General features: G+C 59.3%; 1 protein-coding gene across 6 annotated transcripts; it reads right to left on the reverse strand.

The window, feature by feature from the left end:
• Positions 1-180: 180 nt before the first annotated feature.
• RAB3IL1 (RAB3A interacting protein like 1) lies at positions 181-21904 on the reverse strand. Of its 6 annotated transcripts, none has more exons than XM_069565945.1 (11): positions 21542-21904; positions 9976-10228; positions 9542-9637; positions 9379-9456; positions 8262-8480; positions 6730-6858; positions 6522-6634; positions 6211-6234; positions 4736-4835; positions 2027-2093; positions 181-1182 (listed from the first exon to the last, which is right to left on the reverse strand). In XM_069565945.1, exons 1-11 carry the CDS (start codon positions 21691-21693, stop codon positions 1100-1102), a joined length of 1314 nt encoding a protein of 437 aa, XP_069422046.1. In that variant the 5' UTR covers positions 21694-21904; the 3' UTR covers positions 181-1099. The 6 variants fall into 6 exon arrangements, with proteins under 6 accessions (XP_069422046.1, XP_069422051.1, XP_069422047.1 ...); XM_069565950.1 differs by lacking the exon at positions 21542-21904 and adding an exon at positions 18403-18612; XM_069565946.1 differs by lacking the exon at positions 6211-6234.
• Between the last annotated feature and the right edge of the window lie 436 nt (positions 21905-22340).

Genomic DNA, 22340 nt, shown 5'->3' on the forward strand with positions numbered 1-22340 from the left:
GGCCCACGGAACACTGGGGAGGACTTCGGGGATGCTGCCTGCAGCAATCCCTTCAGGATTTGGGTTTAATCCCAAGCACGAGGGCGGGCAAGGAAAGGATTTTGTTTCATTCCTTCAGATGCCCAAGGCTTGGCCCAAGCCCCAGGGCGCAGGAGTGAAGGCGCGTGGCTGCCCAGCCTCTACCAACAAAGCCATCCTTTATTAAATAGATCGTGCTACATTCCATTCAGAGGAGGAAATCGGACATGGTGAGGGATGTGTCCAGGTTGGCTCCCCGGCACCGTGTGGGGTGAGGAGGGGCCCGGGTCCTGCCCGCCCCACCCCAGGCTTGCGTGCAGGGCTGGGCGATCTCAGCCCCTGTTGTCTGAATGGCCAGGCACAGCTGAAAACAGGCCTGGGTGTCCTGTGGCCCATTTGTGTTTGACTCTGGGAAGACAGTGCCCCCATCCTCCCAGCAGGGGTGGAGGCAGGGCTCCCTGCAGCACAGGGCTCGGCCGGCAGGGAGGGAGGGGGACGAGGGCCCCGATCCATCTCAGGCAGATACAGGATGGAGTGGAAGACAGCCGGGGAAGCCCTGCCCGCCCCTCCTAACTCTGCTGCCCTGTGGGCACCTGGGATGGCAGGTCCACTAGGCCTTCGGTGGGGAGGCCATCTGGGAATGGGGTGAAGCATGGCCACTAGGGGGTGCTGGTGCCCAGGGCTTGCGAACTGGAAGGGTGAGGAAGAGACCCTGGAGATGGGACCAGCGAGGCACCAGCAGGCAACAGCTCCTGGGATAGCAAGGGGGTGCTGGCTGCCGCAGGGGTCCCCTGCCAAGGGCTGAGCCCCTTTGTAACGGCTCCCAGCTCCTTGGTCTTTGGTGCTTTCTTGAAAGTCTCCTGGTGGCTGTAGTACTACTGAGGAGGAGAGGAGGTCACCTCCTGAGGTCCTGTCCAGGGCTGGACATTTGGTGCTGGCTCAGTGCTGCCTCCGAGGCCTGGCCATTTGTTCCTCCATTCAGCTCCTGGCTCAGGGCTGGCTCCAGGACCCCGTCTGTCAGTCTATCTTGGGGCGGGTGTTATCTCCAGCTCAGAGCCGCCCTCCCGGCCTGGGCCATGCCCTAGGCCTCGTGGGGGAAGAAGCCGAGCTTGGCCAGTGACATCTCCTTCCGCAGCCTCGTGATCTCCCAGAACATGGGCTCCGCTGTAGGTAAAGAGAGAAGGTGAACAGCTCAGTGACCCCCAGGGTCACCTCAGGCAGATGGCCTGACCCTTCCCCATGGTTTTGGGTATAGCAGCTGGCAGGCACCCCTAGGACTCCCCAGTCCTTCCGGACAGATGACCTCTGTGAGTGGTCGGACCTCTTAGAGGCTCTTCTCTGAGGTCCTGCAAACTGTTGAGTGCTGAACACCTGGGAGGCTTGAAGGTGACAACGGTCACTTTCATAGCCTGACACGGACATGCACGCACACACTGTCACACACTCAGACAGGCTGCAAATGCTCTCCAGCCACCCTGAGCAGGGCCCATCCCCTGGCCTGGCAGAATGGGGGCAGGGGACACAACGGGTGGGCAGGGGACTTGTCGGACAAGGGTGGGGGAGGGACTATAGAGGGAGGTGGGGCGAGCCTGTGTTCAGCCGCCACTTGGAGGCCACGCGGCGGGGAGCTGATTCACAGGGGAGGCCCCACCGTGTAGGGTCTCGGAAGCCAGGCCAGTAACAGGGATGGTGTTCGTTCAGGCCCCGGGGGTTGGGAGAGGTTTCTGCAAAGGACAAAGCAGCGGGATCCAGGTATGCAGGGGCCTCCGACTGGTTTTCCTGGTGAGGCAACTCCCAGGAAGCTCCTTCCGCTCTTCCTCTCTCCATAGGGCGTAGCAACAGACGCTCCGAGGAGCCCTTTGTTAATTCACAACCTTCCCCTCTCGCTGACTCCTCCCTCCGAGGAGGGCAGCAAAGTGCTGGGGTTGGCCCCGGCCACGGCTGACCCGCCCCGCCCCGCCCCGCCGCTCCCGGGCGCCACCCCGATCGGCCACTAGGGGGCGCTCACCGTCCTGCCGCACCAGGCCTTGCTGGATGTAGCGGATGTAGGTGAAGAAGTTGCACACGGCCGTGATCTATGGGCAGAACGCACAGGGTGTGAACCTCTCGGTGCCCGCCACGAAAGCCAGGAGAGATCGGAGACCACACTAGGAAGTCCCACGTCCTGGCAGAGTCAGATTACCGCTGGGCTCTAACGTTACAGTTAACAGGAGCAATACTATTCCTCCTAATAAAAAACGATGCCGGCAACTATAGTGTAATCGAGTGCGCAGATCCGAAGAGGCCGACGTGCCTACCATTCCCATTCCACACATCGGGGGAGTGGAGGCTGCGAGAACGACCCGACAACAACTGCGGAGGCCACGGAGCTAAGAAGCAGCTGAGCTGGAAGATGAAACCCGGCAGGCTGCCAAGAATCCAGGCTCCCTTGAGGGGCTTGCTAGGTCTGGATGCTGGAGGCCCCGGGGCATCTAGTCCTTAGGAGGTGCCATGCGTGATGCCAGGAAAGATGAGGAATCAGAAGCTGCCCACCTGGCTGCCCTGGATCCCGGCCTGAGACCCCCAGCTTTGCCTAAGGCTGCTCCATGCCAGGCCCTCTGCGGGGCACTGGGGACCCTGGGCTGGCTCAGATCTGATCCTGGTCACAAAGACTCAAACCCTGGAGAGGGTGCTGTTGGTGCCTTGCCCAGGCCCCCTCCCCCAGGCTGGGGTTCCACCTCCCCACAGCTGAGAGTTTTGGCTAATACCCCCCTGCACCCCAGTACCCTCACAAAGCTGGGCCAATGACTGGTGTGTGGAATATAAAAGGCCACGGCCTTGCCTCAGAGTAGAACCCACTCTGGGCTGCAGAGCGATGAAGGCAGACTCCAGCGGAGGCCTCACCTTTGCCTGTCCCCGCTTCTGCCTCCCTCCCTCACCTCCTGAGAATTGCACCCACTCTCCATCTTGGGCTCTGCTTCTAGGGAACCCAACCGAAGACAGGGTGGAAGACAGCTGGCAGTTGTGCTCACAACTGCCTCTACTGAATATCCAGTGCTTTGCGGGAGGGACATCAAGTCGGGGTGGGGGGGGGCCCACCACCTGGGGAGTGGAGAAAGTTGTGGGAGGGGTGATGCTCCTGCTGGACCCTCAGACACACAAGAGCCCTTGCCAAGAGGACAGAGTCGGTGCTCTGGGTTGGTGGCCCTGGCAAAGGCAGGGAGGTGGGAGAGAGGCCAGGTCAGGGGATTTAACCCAGGGTGGCCAAGGTGCTGCCTGGGAGGGCTGCACAGGATGGGGTGGGGCGGGCCACAGGAGCTTGAATCCCAGGCCATGGAGTTCCCTAGTGACCAGTGGGCCCCACCAGTGGACCCCTGAGTAGGGAGGGGAGGAGAGCAGTGGTCCTCTCTCCCCAGGGCCGTGATTTGGAGACAGAACTCTCTTCTTCCTATGGATTCCACACTCCTTGGTCTCCTCAGGGTGGGGACCACATCCTAAAACTTCACACCCTTCTCCTTTCCCACTCCAGCTCTGGCCAACACAGCAGACACACAGGCCTGGGAGAACCGATATTCTAGACGTAATTTTGTAGGCCTGGGAGCATCTGGTATGGATCTCCTGGTTTGGGATCAGAAAGAACAAAGAGGGGATTTCCCCGATGGTCCAGTGGTTAAGACAGTGCTTCCACTGCAGGGGGCCTGGGTTCCATCCCTGGTTGGGGAACTAAGATCCTGCAAGCCACGGGGTGTGGCCAAAAAAGCACAGAGGGAGCCCACGGCCACTGAACAAGACTCTGGACACAGATGCAGAGGGTGAAGGCTGCAGCAGAAAGAGACCGGATCCAGGATGGGGCGATCCGAGGTCTAGGCTGAGTGGCCCACTGCCCGATGATGGCAAATAGCCTACTTTAGTCCCAGGAGGCACCTCTAGAAGGTCAAGGGAAGGAGATGGCTCCTCCAAGAGGGCCTTCCACACTGTGTCACCTTTACACCAACCTTCAGAGTTTCCCACACTTTTGTTCTTCCCAGTCTTCCTCACTATCTGGGGTCCACCAATCCCACCCTCATCCCAGCTCAGTGACCTCATCCTGGGTCACCTGGCAGGTGAGGGCAGAAGCTGGGATTCCTGGAGGCCTGTCGGTGCCCATGGCTGACTGTCAGACAAGCCTCAGAACCTTCTTTCTCCAAAGCCTGGGGCTAGAGCCAGGGGTCAGGAGCATGGAACTTTCACCTAAACTCTAGTGTCACTAGAGTGATTAATCATACTAATCACACTCCCTTAATTAGGTTACATTGAATGACAGAGGTGATGGGTATCACGCCCATGATTACTTTTCAAGAAGCAAGAAAATGGCTACCTCAGTCCTTCAACCACAAGGAACTGACTTTTGCCAACAGCATACGAACTCAGAAGAAAGCCAGGATCTCTAGAAAGGACGCAGCTGCTGACACACTGCCTACAACCCGTGAGACCCTGAGCAGAGACCCTAAGCTGTGCCTGGACTCCTGACCCAGGGAGTCTGTGAGATAATAAACAGATACTCCACTAAGTTTATGGTAACTTGTTACACAGCAGCAGCAAACAAATACACCTGGCTTGGCTGTGTGGCCCGTCAGTCTCCGCACCTCTCTGAGCCTGTGCCCTGATCTGTAGATTGTAGGTTGTGCAGCCTGGGGTTCAGAGGCCCAGCTCAGGGAGCCCCTAAGGAACCAGGTCACTCTCCCACTGGATGACTCACCCTGGCCCGGGAGGATGGTGAGATGTAGTAGTGGCTCTCAGAGTCCCCAAGCCGGATTCGGTGACGACAGGCGCAGGCCAGCCCACTCAGGGCACATGTTCTGTGAAGAAGCAGAGGGGGCTGTGGGGATGGCTGGGGCTCGCCCACCCAGACCACACAGGGAAGCAGCAGCAGCCAGAGAAGGCACAAGGAGAGGGCGGGCAGACACGTCAAGAGTGGAGGCTGGCATCCTCTCCCCAAGCCCCAGCTTCCCGAGGAGGCTGGAGCCCAGACAAGGAGGGGGGCAATCCCAGAAGTCCCTGGATGAGACTTTTAAGCCAAGCTGGACCCCATCTCTGACCCCCCCACCTCACCCCTGTTGGACAGGAGGGGTTAGTCAACTGCAGGCCAGGTATACCAAAGCTCCATCCTCTGCAGCCCCTAAAAATGCGCACCCCCCTCTTTCTTGGAACCCTGAGACCCAGTCTCCCCTTCCTCCAACTAAGCAGGAGTCTTCTCTCTCTTCCACTTGGGTCACCAAGTCCTAGGTCCTGCCAGTAGGACCTTTGGCCTGGATGCCTTCACTCATTCCAACAGCTCTCTGCCTCATCTCTGCCCTTCTTCTCCATGTGACAGCCAAGGGCTACTGCCCAAACCCACATCTAGCCCCCTACCATTCCCTACTGCCCAGGAAACCGTTATGGAGAATCCCAAGTAAAGGGAGGTTAGTTAAATAGGCTCCTTGGCTGCAGGACTTAGCAGAACCTTGGCTGCAGGACTTAGCAGAACCTTGGTTGCCTCCAGGATCCAAACAGGGAATCCTCTTTTCAGGCAATGTTAATTGATGATCTGTGAAATGCTGGCTTTAGTGGGTTAAAGCCCAAACCTCATTTGAGGCCCTTCACACACTGGCCCCATATGCGCTCTATGGCCTGAGCCCCGACTCTGTGACTATCTGCCCAATGGTGTTTTCCATTAATATTCCAGCTTCTCATACCTTCACTCATTCTGTTACCTCTGTCTCAAAGGCCCTTCCCTGCTTGCATGCGTACATGCTTAGCGCTCAGTCATATCTGACTCTTTGCAAACCCATGGATCGTAGCCTGCCAGGCTCCTCAGTCCACAGAATTCTCCAGGCAAGAATACTGGAGATGGGTAACCATCTCCTTCTCCTGGGGATCTTCCTGACCCAGGGATTGAACCCACATCTCCTGCATTGCAGGCAGATTCTTTAACCCTCTGGAGTCATCAGGGAAGCTCGCTTCCCTGCTTGGCAAACTTATTCATCCTTCAAAACCTGGCTCAAGCGTTCCCTTCTGTGACAAGGCTCCCACTGTGGGCCTCCCTCTCAGGCTCCAGCGCCTGCCCTCGCTCCATGCTGGCAGCTTAGCTCTGATGTTGCCCCTGCCCAATGCCAGCTAAGAAGCAAGGAGGACCAGATCCCAGGGCCCTTAGGTCATTGTCAGGAGGTGGAGTCGACAAATGACATCACTTACGTGTCAATCGGGGCCCGGAACCCACTGCGGGAGAGAGGGAGTAGAGAGGGAAGCCGGTCAGGCCAGTCAGGAGGGGGAGACCCCAGCTCCAGAACTAGAGGCGGCATCTCGGCCACAGATGCCTCCTCGCCTTACGTGGGGGCAGCCACGGTCCCTCTCTGGTCAGGTGGCCCTGCCCATCCTGGGGTCCCCCCGCAGGACCCAGCAGGCAGCCCTGAGGTTCAGCCCTCCCCGGCCACCCCCTTGATGGCAGCCCAAAGCTACACGGGCCTTTCCCAGGGGGCAGGAAGGGTGCAGGGCACTAAGCTTACTTTGTGTGACCACAGTCAACAGCAGCCACCTTCACTGTGGGCAGGGTTTGCGAAGCCACAGGCTCGATGGTGAGCGTGTTGTCCTCCACGGCGGCCCGGACTAGGGCCGAGAGCTGCGGTGGAGCAGGGAGGCGGAAGGAAGCAGTGAGGGGCTGGCCTCCAGCCACGGGGCCGGGCCCTCCAGCAGGCCGCCCTCTGCCCACCTCACCTCCTGCATGGTGAAGTCCAGGCAGGGGCCCACATCCTCCCGGTACACCCTTTCCAGAAACGGGGAGGTCTTGTCCAGGGTAGGCGATTCCCTCCAGGCCTGGAACTCTGCAAACAGGGTCGTGTCCACCTGTGGGGGCAGGGAGAGCCGGGTGGGGGTCAGGACGCTGAGTGGGTGGCCAGCGTGGCAGAGACAGGCAGGGCCCAAGGAGGTGGGAAGCCAGGGAGGATGAAGCTCAGGGCCCACTGGGCCTGAGGCTATGCAGGGGAGCCAAGTCCTAGGGAACTCTTCCCTTCCCTTTGCACTGCAGGATTGAGAATCGAACTCCCAAGTTTCACTTCCGGGTGTGTTTTTAGTTTCCTGGCACTAGAGAACCAGACGTGGGCCCAGGGACTTGCGCTTCCCTTGTGGCTCAGCTGGTAAAGAATCCACCTGCACTGCAGGAGACCTGAGTTCAATCCCTGGGTTGGGAAGATCCCCCTGGAGAAGGGAAAGGCTACCCACTCCAGGGATTCTGGCCTGGAAAATTCCATGGACTGTATAGCATGGGGTTGCAAAGAGTCGGACACAACTGAGCGACTTTCTCTTACTCTGGGGTCTCACCCTGAAGACCCTCGCTGCCTCCTTGAGGAGGGACAGTTGAAGATTCGTGACCCTGCAGGTACCCACCAGTATACGTGGGGACCAGCTGGGACCCACGGCACACACAGGTGTGTGCACACAGACGGAACATGCACAACTTGCCGGCTGCCCCGGGGCACATGCAGAGTGAGACACTGGGAGGGGGTGGGGAGGGGCTGGGGAGGGGGCCGGCCCCTCTCCAGAGCCATTACCTGTCGGGAAAAGGAGAGGGAAGTAGCAGAGGTGAGGCCCACGGGCAGCTCCCCAGGCGGGAGCTGCCAGGCCGGCTCGTAGGTGAGGTGAGCCGCCTTGCTGGGGACCACGCAGAGGAGCAGGGAGAGGAGGGGAGGCAGCCCCGGCTGGGCCAGCAAGACGGACAGACAGACAGATGCACAGAGAAAGACAGAGGAAGGAGACGTTAGAGGCCAGTCAGCAGCTGAGAGCTCAGAAGTGGGTGGAGAGGCTTGGCCTGGGCCTCCTCTCCAGAGGCCTGGGGCAGGACAGAGCTGGGGCCACCTGGGCTTCAGAGACCCCAGGAACCCGAATCCCACTACCGTCCTCGTGGGTATGCAGGGCGTTTGCTGGGTGCAGCCCGGAGCTGAGCTCCTGTGGCCCCAGGAATCTGCATTTATGCGAGGAGACTAAGGTGCCCAAGACCCACAACCAAGGACATCACAGCCACTGTCCCGCCTGGACAGGGACCCCCTGTGCCCTCCTGAGGGTCAGACACCTCATACCACAAGGAACTCACTCGGCCCTCATGACCAGAGGACACAGAAGCCCAGAGCGGGCAGGACAGGCTCCTGGTCCCACGGTGGGGGGCAGGCGGGTCCCCACTGGGCACTGCTGTCTGCCTGACAGGGGGCGCTGGCCCCCTTTACCGCACCCACTGCCCGCCCGATGACCCTCACCTCTTTGCCCTCCTTGTCCGGGGTGAGGATGTGCCCCGCAACGGGGCACACCGCGGGGCAGAGGGCGCTGCTGGTGCTCTTATGGCGCAAGTGGCCCTTGCGAGGTCCAGCCTTGGTGGGGCTGAGCAGCTGCGGGTGGAGCTCACGGTTGGGAGAGGCTGGTGTGGACGTGATGACCAGTGTCTTCAAGGCTGTCACCTCTGCCTGCAGCATGTCAATCTGGCCAGGATGAGACGGCCATAATGTTAGCTCAAGGCTGACACCATCCCGGCTGCAATACCCCAGCTCAGAACTGTGACCAGCACCTAACCCCACCCGTGACCCTTGGAACAGCCTCTGAGGTAGGGGCTGAGATACCCATTTTACAGACAGGGAAAGTAAAGTGAAAGTGTTAGTTGCACAGTCGTATCTGATTCTTCACGTCCCCAAGGACTGTAGCCCGCCAGGCTCCCCTGTCTATGAAATTCTCCAGGAAAGAATACTGGAGCGGGTTGCCATTTCCTTCTCCAGGGCATCTTCCCGACCCAGGGACTGAACCCAGGTCTCCTGCGTTGCAAGCAGATTCTTTACCATCGGGGCCACCACCGATGGGGAAACTGAGGCTCAAAGAGGAGATACAGTCTGGCGAAGGTCATCCTCAAAACCAGGACTCTTGAGGTGCACACGTCTGGGAGTCAGCTGGGCCTCCCACTGATGGGTCCCCAGGAGTCAGAAACAAGCCTGGCCCTTACACTTTTGCAGATGGGCAAACAGGTTCCAAGGGATAAAGCTACTTGTCCAGGCTCAAACAGCCAGACTGATGTTGCTGATGTTGCTGCTGTGTAAAGGGGGTATGGGAGGGGGGAAAAGAAATTACGGGCTAACAGGATCTTCCCAGCCCCTGAGAAGGTCTCCATGATCCACTGGAAGCTCAACTAGAGGCCCGGATCGCTGGGCTCCCATACCAGTTGGCACATTTTAGCAGGATTGTCTCAGACCTCTGCCTCTCCCTGCTGGGCCTCTGCTGGCCCATCCCTGCTGGCCCCCCAGGTCACGCCAGGGTCCGATTAGGTCTCAAAGGCCAGCGCATGCAGGGCTGGGAAGGTGGGCAGGAGGTCCGGGCTGAGGAGGGCCTCACCTTGCCCCGGGCCTCCTTCAGCTGCTTTTCTGACGCTGCCTGCTTCATGTTGGCGTCTCGCACCATCCTGTGGGCTTCCTGGGAAGAGGGCAGGCTCTGCGTGAGTTGGGGGGTGCGATGGATGCCCAGCAGACCCACTCCCCACTGGGCCCTGGGCCCGCACCTCAAACAGACTGGCTGTCAGCTCCTCCAGCTCCTGCTCCAGCTGTTCCCGCACCTTGGACAGCCGCTCACACTCCTCATCCTTGAGTTTCAGCTCCTGGGGAAACGAGGCGCCGTGCCTGGGGGGCATCTCACACAGGCCTAGGGGCCCGAGCTTGCTTCCTCTTTGAACCCCAGCTGTCAGTTTGTTAAAGCTTGGGACCAGTTTTCAGGGACGTCATTTAAAAGTCACAGGCACTGCCCTCCCTCACACTCAGCACAGGCCTGGCATGCAGGCGGCCTGGACAGGAGGGTGACATCTCTGGGTGTTGGGTGAGAGCCTGCGGCTCCCAGGCCGGACCCTTGTCTCCCCCCACCCCACCGCACCCCAGCCCACCCCCCTTGTTTGCCCCACCCCATTCCCACCTCACATCTCGCCCCGCCCTCAGTGCCCACCTTCTGGGCTTTGTGCAGCTCCTCCTTCAGGAACTCCGAGCCCTTCTCTCGGATCTCCATGGAAGAGCTGCGCAGGCGCGACACGTCCAGCTGGGTGGCTGCAGGGCCCTCCTCACCTTGGGCCTCCTCCCCTGCAGGGGTCTCCGGTAGGCCTCCCAGGGACTCCCTGTGGCTTTTGTAGGGGCCCACGCTCTTCCAGGGGACTGGGACAGCTTCAAGGGGCGGCGGGTGGCCCTCGTCCGGGTGAGGCTGGCTACAAGGCAAAGAGCAGATACAGGGTTGGGTCCTGAGGCCTGGAGAACTGAGTCCAGGGACCAGCCGTGGGCAATGCACCTGCAACCCTGGGCCTCAGTCTCCCCATCTGTAAAATGGGCCATCATTGGGGTGGTCACAAGGGCAGAATGACAAGGCATAGGGTCTCCTAGGGACAAGGACAGGACTTATTCACCTTTATCAACCACCCCCTCCAGCCCAAGACTACATAAGCGCTCAGCACACAGCAAGTACTCGTTTGCCCAGCAGACAACTATAAATGCATCCATGTTGACAGCCTGAGCTTCTCCTACAAAACTGGGACAATCCCAGTGGCCCTACCTCAAGGGCACTGAATGGATCAGTTCAGTTCAGTCGCTCAGTCGTGTCTGACTCTTTGAGACCCCGTGGACGACAGAACGCCAGGCTTCCCTGTCCATCACCAACTCTCAGAGCTTGCTCAAACTCATGCCCATTGAGTCGGTGATGCCATCCAACCACCTCATCCTCTGTCGTCCCCTTCTCCTCCTGCCTTCAATCTTTCCCAGCATCAGGGGCTTTTCCAAGGAGTCAGTTCTTCGCATCAGGTGGCCAAAGTATTGGAGTTTCAGCTTCAGCATCAGTCCTTCCAATGAATATTCAGGACTGATTTCCTTCAGGATGGACTGGCTGGATCTCCTTGAGTCTCCAAGGGACACTCTGAATGGATCCGCCCAGCACACGAGACCTTTAAGTGGGAACTGCCTTCATTGCTAGCACTCATACAAATTTTATGCAGATTCAGTCCCATTTAGAGTGGACCACAGACGAAGGACCCAGCCAGGGCAGGCAGGGCCAAGACAGGAAGATTGTGCAAATGGCTTGGGAACGGCAGCCCCACTTCCTGCCTTCTGGACGGTGTAGAGGGCACTCCCAGCTCTCCGCTTGGTCTGCCTTGTGACCTCAGGCAAACAGCCCCCTCCCTCTGCTCTCCCCCACCGCCACCCTCAGGACCCTCCTCTCCCTGAAGCTGAAGACCTTAGAGGCAGTGGGAGGTGGAGGCCACCAGCCTCTGACCCCTGCAGCCCCCCTCCCCTCCCTTCCACACTGCCCCTTCGCAGCAGACCCTGAGGACGAAGGGAAGGAGAGGCCCCGACAGTGGCGGTTTGTGCCAAGACAGCACCTCTGGACTTGCTCACTCAGCACAAGCTGGCGGTGCCTGAGCCAGCAGCTTCTGGCTGAGGGTGGGGGGCTGGGCTGCTGATAGCAGTGGGGAAGTGCAGGGGAAGGAGGCCAAGAGGGGCCCACACAGGAGAGAGGAAGGCCCAGGGTCATAAAAACTCAGGACTGCAGAGAAGTAAGGCAAGGCTGGGGTCTGTCTCCTGGACCCTGGGACAATTACTAGGCAGCCCCCAAGCCTCAGTTTCCCCTTAGGAACACCAGGCACCCAGGGACCCTAGCAATGAGCCCGTTCCCATCCCTCCACATGGCCTCCTCCAGCTGCCCAGGCTGGCCTGCCATATGCTGGAACTGGCCCCAAGGTTCCCGGCTCTGGGTCCTGCCTTCCAGGGACAGGGGGCTTTGATGAATAAAGTGGGGATGCACACCCACCACTCCACCAACAGTGTTTATGCCAGATGGGGTCTCTCCTAGTACCCTTGTGTGTGTGTGTGTGGGGGGTCCTCATTGGCAAGGGGGTCCAGGAAGCTTAAATGGGCTGTGGCAGTGCTATGGAGGCCCCAGGCTGGGAGCTGCACCCAGGGGGCTTATCAAGGGGTGCTCTGCCCATGTTATCTCATTTAAAACTCTTGATAGCATTCGTTGTATTGTCCCCATTCTATAGCTGTGGGACAGATGCTCAGAGAGATGATGGGACTTACCCAGGGTCACACAGCTAGTCGGGGGCACCGTGGGACAGACAGCTAGGTCTTCAGCCCAGGCCCAAAGCTATCCAGCCACAGCGGACAGGAGGGTGGGGAGTGGGCGGCACAAACATGTATCTGCTCAGGGATCAAGGGCCACTGGGCCCCCAGGCAGCCAGGAGACTCCACCTTGGCTGTGACAGAGACAGCTGACTCATTTTTAGCCCAAACTACCTCCCAGAAGGGAATCCAGGACTTGGGGAGCTGTGGCTGAGCGCATAGGGTGGTTGGGCATGGCCGGGTCCACGCCAGGCTCTGACCTGGGGTCCACACGAGCCCCTGGGAAAGTCACTGAAATTCTTTCAACCTGCTTCCTTGCCTGTGGGATGGGGATAAAACCTGCAGGGGGCTCACCGAGAATCTAGTGAGGAAGTCACTGGCCATGTTCCCAGGGAAACAGTGGGGCTGTCTGCACCCACGTTTGTCAGGCACCCCACTGCCCTCACCATCTCTGCCCAGGCTGTGTCCTGCACCTGGAACCCCAGACCCTGAGGATGCACCCGTGGCGGGGAGCCTGGAGACCTGGGGCCCAGCCCCACTTCCTCGGTTGAGAGGATGGCCATAATCACTCAGGCTTGCCTGGGGACCCCACCTCAGGGCTGCCCACTACACTAGAATGAGCAAGAACGATAGGCCAAGGGCAGGGGGTGACTTGTAGGGACAGCACAGGGCACAGGGCATGATCTCAGGTCTCAAGACACCTAGCCCCACAGCAAGGATCACCCTGCCACACCCATACCCCCTGCCTGGGGGACAAAGAGAAGGAAATGGCAACCCACTCCAGTATTCTTGCCTGGGAAATCAGAGGAGCCTGGTGGGCTATAACCTACGGGGTCACAGAATCAGAAAGAACTGAGAACGCACAATGGAGATTGAGGGGACACAGGCCGCTAGCCTCTCCCACGAGGCCTGAACTTCATCCACCAGTGTGGTCTGGGTCTCCGGCCACGGGCTGGGGATGTGTCCAGAAGCCCCCCTCCCCCAGCATTTTCCTAAAGAGTTCACTTGCCCTGCTGCTGGGGGGATGGACCCTTATTTTGCAGCCAGAGGAAAGTGTCTCAGGGAGGCCTGAGACAGAGCATCTGTGATACCCACCCCACTCTCCCCAGTGGAAAAGCCCACGAGCAAATCCTCATGGCAGAAAGCGTGGGGATAGCAGGACCACGCCATGGCCACCAACTTCCCTGCGCCTGGGCCAGGGGTGCAGGAGCAGCAGGGGAGAGGGGTCCACTCTGCACTGGAGTCTGCAGACCCTCCCCCTCACACTTGGGGCCGGGGGCCAGCTCCTGTGACTCAAAGTTCAGATGAAGGAGGGACCCCAAACCCCTCAGGTCTACCCAAGCCAGAATCCGCTATCATCCATACACTTCGGCACGGGAAGGCCAAAAGCTCAGGTGCGAGCCCCTGTTGGGGTGGGGAGCTCACTCCTTGGACAGCACAGGTTACCACTTCAGTCCGTCTGCCCCGCCTCTCTGCCCCCAGTCCAGGCCCACGGCCTTCTCAAACCTTCTCAGCCCCCATTCCTGCAGAAACAGAATTCAGTGTCCAGGACACGCCGCAAGGGCCACTGGGAAGGGAGATAATGAGTCAAGGTCGGGGTAGGTAGGGGCAGCCAACATCCCCCATCCCCATGCCAGCTCCGCAGCTAGAGACCAGGGAGTTCATACAGGAAAGGCCCCGCTGGGTCACTTCCCCAGGAAGCGTACAGGCAATAGAGGCGGGAAGGGGGAGCAGTAACTGCAATCCTCAGCCCCCAGGCCACCCCTAGGGGGCCAGCAGGGCTTTCATCCCCAACCAGAAAAAAAAAATGGCCACATGAGGAGCAACCCTAGAGGCTATGGTCCCAGTCACCCAGCAAGCCCCACCGGGCCGGCCCGCCATGCGGTCCTTCTGCCCTCCCTCTCTCTGCCCACCAGTGCCCAGGTCACCTCTGTGAGTTAAAAACTAACAGGGCACAGTGGGTTCATTTAAACAAGCAGGGGAGGAGTCAGCGAGGGAAGCGCTGAAAACCAGGGGAGGGAGAGAGTTGGGACCCTTGCCTTCTGTCTGGGACCCCCAAGCCCAGGATCCAGCGTGGCTGCAGCATCTCTGGTCTGCAGGAATCCCGACCCAGGGAAGAGTGGCCCAGTTAGGAACCCTGCTCTGAGGACACTAAGGCTGACAGCCAAGGGACTCCCGTCCAGGGGCCCAGGGGGTCCCAGGAAAGGTCTCATGTGTTGGCCAAGTCTTCAGCTCCAGACCCAGATCAGATTCCCAAGCTCCTGCTCACGTCCATGCCAGCCCACTATTCTGTGTCTCCATGTGTGAACTTACGATGCTGCCACGGCGAGAGGCTCTCCCCAGTTCGGGTGAACGACGAGGTACCCGAGGCTCAGAGAGGGACGGTGAGCTGGCTGGACACACACAGCAAGGAAGCGGCAACGGGGGTACTGAACCCAGAGCCCAGGCACCAGTGAGTCATGTGAACTGTCACCCAGAAGAGTCAGGACGGGAGGAAAGGGGATGAATGGTGGTTTCGGAGAAGTGAGGCGGGATGCAGTCAGGTTTTGAGGAAGTTGGAGCCAGTGCCTGAGTGGTGCTGGAGATGGTGGTAGTGGTGGGGGGGTTCCACCCAAGGCTGCTGTTCTAGCCAGGCAGGCTGCAGGCTAGGCGGGGACACGCAAAGGGGACACTCAGAGATGAAAGACTTCTGGGCAGTGGGGAGGAGATCAGTGGAGGCCCAGGGGCTGGAGAGGGGGACAAAAAAATTAACAGTAATTAATATAATTAAACACCAAGGAGGAGGTGAATGACAACAGGGGTGCCCAGGACGGGAAAGAGGAACTGGGAGGGGGTCTTTCAGGGAAGGAAAGGGGGGAGCTGAGGCATTTGGGAAGTGGTGGCTGAGGGGCGGCACCAGCGCAGAGGAAGCAGCTGCAGCCCTGAGCCTGGGTGAGGGGATGAGTGGCAGAGGAGCTGAGGGCCAGGACGGGAGGGCTGCAAAAGAAGTGAGAAGTGTCATAGATGGGACAGAGGAAGGCAGAGAGCTGAGGCAAGAGGGACCCTGGGGTAGGAGGGGGTGGGCCAGCACCACTCTGGGAAGGGGGAGGCAGGTGTGTACTTGGCAGGGAGCAGGGAGGAGGAGGAGGAGGGCAGGGACAGCTTCGGGATGGTCAGCAGGGAGCTCAGAACACCTGAGGCAGGTGGGCCAGGCCAAGCCTCTCCCAGCCACAGCTCTAGGACTGCCCGCCCAGCCCAGCCTGGATGTCTCCACTGGGAGCCGGCAAAGGACTGAGAGGATGGAGGGCTCCCTCAACGACTGGGGCAGAGCAGGGCACAGAGCACGTGCCGCACACTTGCCTGTCTGGTCCTAGAAGAAACGGATACCCCAAGACCTCAAAGACGCGACGCATATATAAGAGCGCCTATTGTGTGCTGGGCACGCCACCAGCCTGCCCTCATGCAATCGGCACAGGTTCTGGCAACAACATCACCACACCCCCGTCTCATCACAGCTGAATTCATTTTGCTTCCCTTCCCCCACCCTGTTGGGCACAAATCCCTTGCAGATGTGAGGACAGTCTAGGACAAGCAGGACTCTCTTGAGGGTCTGAGCCCCACGGACCAGTGTGGGCTGATTAATGGCAGGAAAGCTATCTCCACCTGTTGAAGGTGGAGGTAGGTAAATCATGGAGGGCTTCCAGAAGGAGGTGACAGAGACGGTTGTACCCTTTCCACCTGTTCTCGACCCTGGATCCCCTAGGCCATCCAGGCTTACTCCTGGATCCCCTGATGCCACTTCAGAGCCCAGAGCTCCCTGTGACACCTTAAAGCAGAACCTCACAGATCCAATCCCCTTAGGGCAGCCAAGCCCCAGAGCAGTTAGGTGACTTTCCCAAGATCACACAGCCCATCTGTAGGCCTGCAGCAAAGACACGGTCCTCCATCCCTGGGAGGCTGGGGTGGTCTCTCTCATCCCTGGGCAGTGCATCAGAGCCTGTCCTCCCCCAGGGATGGGTATGATTACCCTCATCTGGCAGATGGGGAAACTGAGGGGCTACACCCATGTGGCCACTTAGTGGCAGGAAACTAGCCCAGAACCTGAACTCTGGCCTCTGATGACCAAGTCTCAAGTGCCTAGCGCTGTGTTAGCAGCAGAAGTGCCCCAGTCACCATCCTCACCCCACCACCTCGGAGCTGGCTAGGCATCCAAGACTATGGGCATGGGACTCTGTGGGGGAGGGGGACAGCAGCTGTTTCAGGGGAGCCACCTCTGAGTTCTGAGTTTAGGGCCCACACTCAAGGAGTCCTCAGGAAGAGGGTCCACTCGAGCTCCTGTAAAGTCCTGTCACTGCCACCCACCCTGAGGGAGCAGTCCTGGGTCCAGGGCCAAGACGGTGAACTGGCACCATGACCTGGCCATTAACAGAGCAGTCACCCAAGACATGCATCTCAGTTATCTTCAAGATTGGGGGAACCAAGCCCCAGAGACATCAGTGGCTTAGTCAGTGTCATCAACTCCTCACCACCCCCCTAGTCTAGGAGGAAGGATCCCAGGTACTTGCCCAGAATTGTCACAGCATCCCTATCAGTTACCCAGGCAAGCATGGCCCGAGCAGTACCCCTCCCCACTGCTGCCGGGGTCTGTGATCTCCCAGGACAGCAGGCCCCCAGTGGGTGCTGGTAGCTTGGCTCCTGATCCTTCAGTCCTTGCCTCCAATGCCTGAGTGAAGGGTCCATGAGAAGGCAGTGCTCACGGTGACACCCAAACTCTGCCTCCTGATCCCCAAATGCCTCATTCTGTCTCATGCTTTCCGTCTTCATTTATGAATCATCCAGTATGTGCTCTGCTCCCAGCTAAGCCCTGGGGAATCCAAGTGAGCCACACTGAGCATCAAGTGAGGATCAGCTGGAAAAGCCTGGTCCATCCAGAGGGTCCTGGGACTCTGATTCTGTCTTTAAAATGGGCATCCATCTACTGAGAGGTCCCAGACTTGTTTGGCAGGCCCAGCCTGGATGCCTGCGGGAAAGGACACACACCTGGATTAGTCCCACCACACAACCTAGAGGCTCAGAGAAGTGAGGCCATATGCTCAGGATCACACAACGACTTGGTGGCTGTGTGTGTGCCTGGGTGTACCCAACGCAAGGGGTCATGAGCTCCCTCCACCCAAGCTCTTCAAACACGGTTAAACCCCGGCAGGATCACTCTAACCTCTCCAGCTGTCACCAGCCCACCTCAGCCTCCTTCTCCCTAAACTCAGTCTCCTTCCCCCAGGCACAATTCCAAAAGAATCCACGCTCTGCCTAATTCTCTCCCTTTAAGGGTTCTCACGCCTCTCGACACCTCACCCCTACTCGGAGCCCATTCTCTCGGAGCCCCTTGCTGGAAATGACTACCCCCGTCCCCCATTCCTCCCCTAGCATCTCAGCTTCAGCTTTGCTAGGTGCCATGGAGTAAAGTGGATCCGGCCTGCATCAAACTCCCAGCCTGCCAGCCTCTCCTCTGGGGCTTCCCTCACTCCCCAGCTGCAGCTAGGAGAAGCCCTGTCCTGGGACCACCCATCTGGCTGGTTCCACCCAGGAATACCGCCCACCCACCCCCACCCCTCTCTGGCCACATCTCGGCCAGGACCCTGTCTCTCCAGGCTCATGAGGAAGAAGAAGTGTTTACCCCACATGGTGAGAAGACAGCAGCCTTTCTGCACATACAGGGAAGGGATCCCACATCAGGTCACCCAGGGACCCTTAAGCATCAGTGAACAGATATGGGTACCAGAGCCACTGCCTAAGGCCCAGAGTCCGTGCTGCGGGCTGCCAGCCTGCAGGCAGGTCCCACCCCACACCTCTGAGCCCAGCACGCTCTAGGAGCCCCAGACGGAGGTTCACCAGCTTGCAAGCCAACTTAACACAGACTCAGTCCCCCGCTTCCCAAATGCACTGTTTCAAGGGTTCACCCAGCCTGAGGGGGGCGTCCTTCCTAGGTCTTTTCCCAGGCTTCCTCCGGCGTGCATTCCGCCGCCCACACCCTTCCCCCAATCTCACTTGCGCTCCCGACAAGCTCTGAGGAGTTGATGCTGTCACTTCAGGACGGTCTGCAGCCCACCCTTCACACTCCCTGCCCCGCAGAGAAACCCCCTGATCGCTCTGGGCCGGGTGTCCTTCCATCCCCAGTCGCGGGCAGGGATGGGGCGCAGAGCACCTCCCGGTCAGGGTGCACACACGGCAGGGACGCCTCCCCCCCGCACTGTCCCATCCCCGGAGGCAGCCGCGGCCCAACCCAGCGGGGACCTACCCGCTCCACATCCCGGCGCCTGGGGGCCCGCCGGGCGTCGGTTCCCTGCGCCGCTGCGGCGATCTCCCCGCTAGCTCCGCGCGCAGTCCCCGCCCGCCGCCGACTCCGCCCGGGGCCCGCCGGGCTGCCCCGCCGCCTGTCAGTCCTGCCCGCTGCCTGTGGGTCTGCGCGGCCCCGGCCCCGGGTCCCGCCGCGACCCTGCCCTCGGCAGTCACGTGGCCGAGGGGTGGCCCGAGGACACGTGCCCGGCCCCGCCCCTCTGGCGGCCGATGCGGAGAACTCGCGCGCGCTCCCGGCCCAGCCCGGCTCGGGCTGCCCGCCCCGGACTGACAGCACCCCGCGGCCCGCGCGGCTCTCGGATGCTCCCAACTGACTCCGCTCCGTCCAGCGCCCCGCAGCACCCTCGCAAGACCACCCTTGCTCAAGCACCTACCATGGCTCCAAGCTTTCAGCTCCTGGTTTCTTAGAGGACGCCCTCCCACCCCCTCCCTCTCACCTGGCGCTCTGGCCATCTCTCCTTCCCTGGGCTACTGCTCTGCAGCAACATCCTTCCTGGTGAGAAAGGGGGCTCACCCCAAAACCAGTTTTCTCCCTCCTATTGAGTGCTTCTTCTGAGGGGGGCTTCACCTTTGGTCCAAGTCCCCAACCACCTCTGCACGACCCCCCCCACAAACTAGGGGCCCTCCCTTCTTGTTCTGAACAGATTCTACCCACCCCTGCCTTTGCCCACCACCTACTTTCTGGGGGACTTGCACCCACCCACCCCTCCCCCAACACACACACCTGTCAGGACCAACAGCTGCAAATTCCCTAAACACTGGTCTGTCCTGTCCCTCAACCCCTCTGTCCGTCTGTCGCTTATCTGGAGCCCTGATCGTCGGCCTCGACTCCAGCCTGGGGCTGATTCAGTGAGAGCATAACCCCACTTCTCCTGCCAGGGACTGTGGCTCCCACCCTCCTTGTCTAGAGGAGGCCTGGGAGACTGGGAGGACCTATTTCTCTTTCCTATTGCTAGAACTTGGGGGCACTACCCTTAGACCCGGAGCTGGGGCCGGGGCCGCAGGCTTGAGTTTTGTTGGGTCTTCATCTGGGGACACATGTTGTTCATGCATGCATTCAACTCATTGGACTCAGTGGAAAAGACCCTGATGCTGAGATAGATTGAGGGCAAGAGGAGAAGGGCACAACAGAGGATGAGATGGATGGCATCACTGACTCCACGGACATGAGTTTGAGTAAACGCCGGGAGACAGTGAGGGACAGGGAAGAATGGTGTGCGGCAGTTCACAGAGTCACAGAGTTGGACACTACTTTGCGACTGAACGACGACAATGCGTTCAGCCACCCCTTCTGAACACAAACCATGGGCCGGGGATCCAAAAGGAAGCTGCATAGACACAGGCTCTGTTCTCCCGGGGCTCCAGGATTGTGGCAAGATAGATAGGGGGGACCTCCACTCCCAGGGCACACCTTGCAAAGTGGATAGTGTCTTACTTCAAAATAGAGAACGATGGACCAGTGGTTAAGATGCTGTACTTCCACTGCAGGGGTCATGGGTTCCATCCCTGGTCAGGGAACTAGGATCCTGCATGTTGTCTGGCTGGGCCAAAATGAAAAAAAAAAAAAAAGAGAGAGAGAGAGAGAGAGAGAGAGAGCAGTCTTCCTTTCCTAGGTGGGAAGGACTAGGAAGGAACAGGAACAGGACTTGGTGAGTGGAGGGCAAACCAGACTTGATGCCTTGCTCTCATGCCCCCTGGCACCTCGTGCAGTGAACCTGACTTGTGCAGTCCTCCATGACTTTCTTTTCATCCTGCCCAGATCTCTCTCCTTCACTCTGTAAGGCATTTGTTTCCACAACTGTGGTTTCCCAAGGGCAGCGACCTCCTTGGGTCTGTGTTTCTCCACCCACTGCAGTCCAGCCCAGGGTCTCGCCCAAAGCAGTTGTCATTATGTTTGTTGACAAATCCTTCACCAAATAAGTCGAGCAACTGCTGTCTTCCTGGACCTTGCTCTGCTCACTCTTTGGGGGAGCGGGAAGAATGACACAAAAGGAGCTCAGGACAGGGAGCTTACCCTCCAAGTCTTCACAAGCCCCAGCAGGAGATAAGACCTGGTCCGAGTCCTGGTAACCCAGACTGGTGGGAGATAACGGGTGGAAGGGGTGTCAGCCCAGGGCTGCAGCCCCAGGGGAAGAGTCTTCAGCCGGGGAGACCCTTGAGCGAGGTTTTGAAGGACAAGTGAGGAGTCACTGTCACCACCCTAATTACTAACCAAAAATATCCCATGATCTACGCAGCTGCTTAGGACTCCCAAGTCCTCACTAGCTCCTCCCACAAATGCTCCTCGGTTGCAAACCATGGGCTCAGAGAAGTTAAGGAACCTTCTGGATGTCACATAGCCAGGGAAGGAAGGGCTGTGGCCTCTTAGGCCAATTTCCTGAAAAGACAGCCCGAAAACCAGAGGGCTCTCTGGAAGCAGCAGCTCCATGCTGTCGGGCAATGAGGGGAGCCCATTAGATGCCTGGCAGCTAGTGGAGAAGGAAAATAAAAGGTATGTCCTCTGACCCCCAAGTCACCGCCTTCCCCAAACGCCCCCTCTCACCCCTGCCATCCCCAGCTTGGCAGCCCTGGCCACAGACCCCATCTGGGAGAGACTTGCCAGCCCGGATGACCTAGGCCCTGGATCTAGACTTCCGTTCACTGTGTGACCAAAGATGAGTGTCTTGCCCTCTCTGAGCCTCAGATGCTACATCTGTACAACCACCAAGTCGGAGGAGACAAATCAGGGCCCTCCCTGGTGGCTGACCTTGTAGAAGGCTCCTGAAATTCCTCCTAGTTCTGTGCTTCCCAGGTGGCACTAGTGGTAAAGAGCCCGGCTGCCAGTGTAAGAGACGGGGGTTTATTCCCCGGTCAGGTCGGGAAGATCCCCTGGAGGAGGGTGTGGCAACCCACTCCAGTATTCTTGCCTGGAAAATCCCATGGACAGAGGAGCCTGGCGGGCTACAGTCTATAGTGTCGCAAAGAGTCAGACACAACTGAAGCGGCTTAGCAGCAGCCCCGGTCTGGAGCCCCGCCTCTCCCCCTCCCCCAAGGCCCCTGCTGAGTGGTGAGACTCCCCCTTCCCCAGGTCTCTAGCTCACCTGTCTGTGTCCGAAGGCTGCTCTCCTAAGTTCCCCTCGAGTGCAGGGCCCAGACCTGATGGAGCATAGCGGACAGTCCCTGAGCTCACTGCCAGGAACACAGGACATTTTCCTCGGGCTGGGCACTCAGCAGGCTTCTCTGCGGGGTCCATGGCTGGAGGGCCAGACCCAGGGTCCCTCTGGAGTCAGCCAGGCAGGGAGGTGGCAAGAGCCTTCTCCCCACCCCCAGGCTGAGGCTCACACTAACCTTTGCTATCTCTGAGGAGCAGCGGCCTGTGAGGGAGGCGCCTCTCCGACAGGCCTCTATCTCCTTAAACCCAGTAATTATTAACTCCCATGGCTCAGCGGGCAGCAGATGATGCCAGGCTCTCCCCCCAGGGAAGGTGAGATACCTCAAAGGGAGGCGGGAGCCTCGCTCTAGCGTGCCCAAGGCCTCAGGCTTTTCCAAGGCCCATAGTTAGGGCAGTCTGTCCCCTCCCTGCCCAGGTTGGCAAGTTGGAAAGAGCTTGTCCAGCCCTGGCCCTGTCACTGGCTGGCTCTGTGGCCTCATGTAACACCACTGCCACCCCGGCCTCCCTGTGGTCCCTGCCCTCAATATCCCCTTAAAACTTTTGTGTGTTAGTCACTCAGTTGTGACCCCGTGGACTGTTGCCCACCAGGCTCCTCAGTCCCTGGGATACTCCAGGTGAGAATACTGGAGTGGGTTGCCATTCCCTTCTCCAGGGGATCTTCCCAACCCAGAGATCAAACCCAGGATTACTGCATTCAGTTCAGTTCAGTTCAGTTCATTCACTCAGTC

This window comes from Ovis canadensis, chromosome 21 (assembly GCF_042477335.2).
Source record: "Ovis canadensis isolate MfBH-ARS-UI-01 breed Bighorn chromosome 21, ARS-UI_OviCan_v2, whole genome shotgun sequence".
NCBI classification, from domain to species: Eukaryota; Metazoa; Chordata; class Mammalia; order Artiodactyla; family Bovidae; genus Ovis; species Ovis canadensis.

What these genes read in the sequence shown, in the direction of transcription:
- RAB3IL1 (XM_069565945.1), bottom strand. Translation starts at nt 21,693, where the DNA reads ATGGACCCCGCAGAGAAGCCTGCTGAGTGCCCAGCCCGAGGAAAATGT. An exon ending in AGCTGCACAAAGCCCAGAAG is followed by an intron (nt 9,638 to 9,975) that starts GTGGGCACTGAG and finishes TCGTTTCCCCAG; the next exon opens with GAGCTGAAACTCAAGGATGA. An exon ending in TGAAGGAGGCCCGGGGCAAG is followed by an intron (nt 8,481 to 9,378) that starts GTGAGGCCCTCC and finishes CATCCTGGCCAG; the next exon opens with ATTGACATGCTGCAGGCAGA.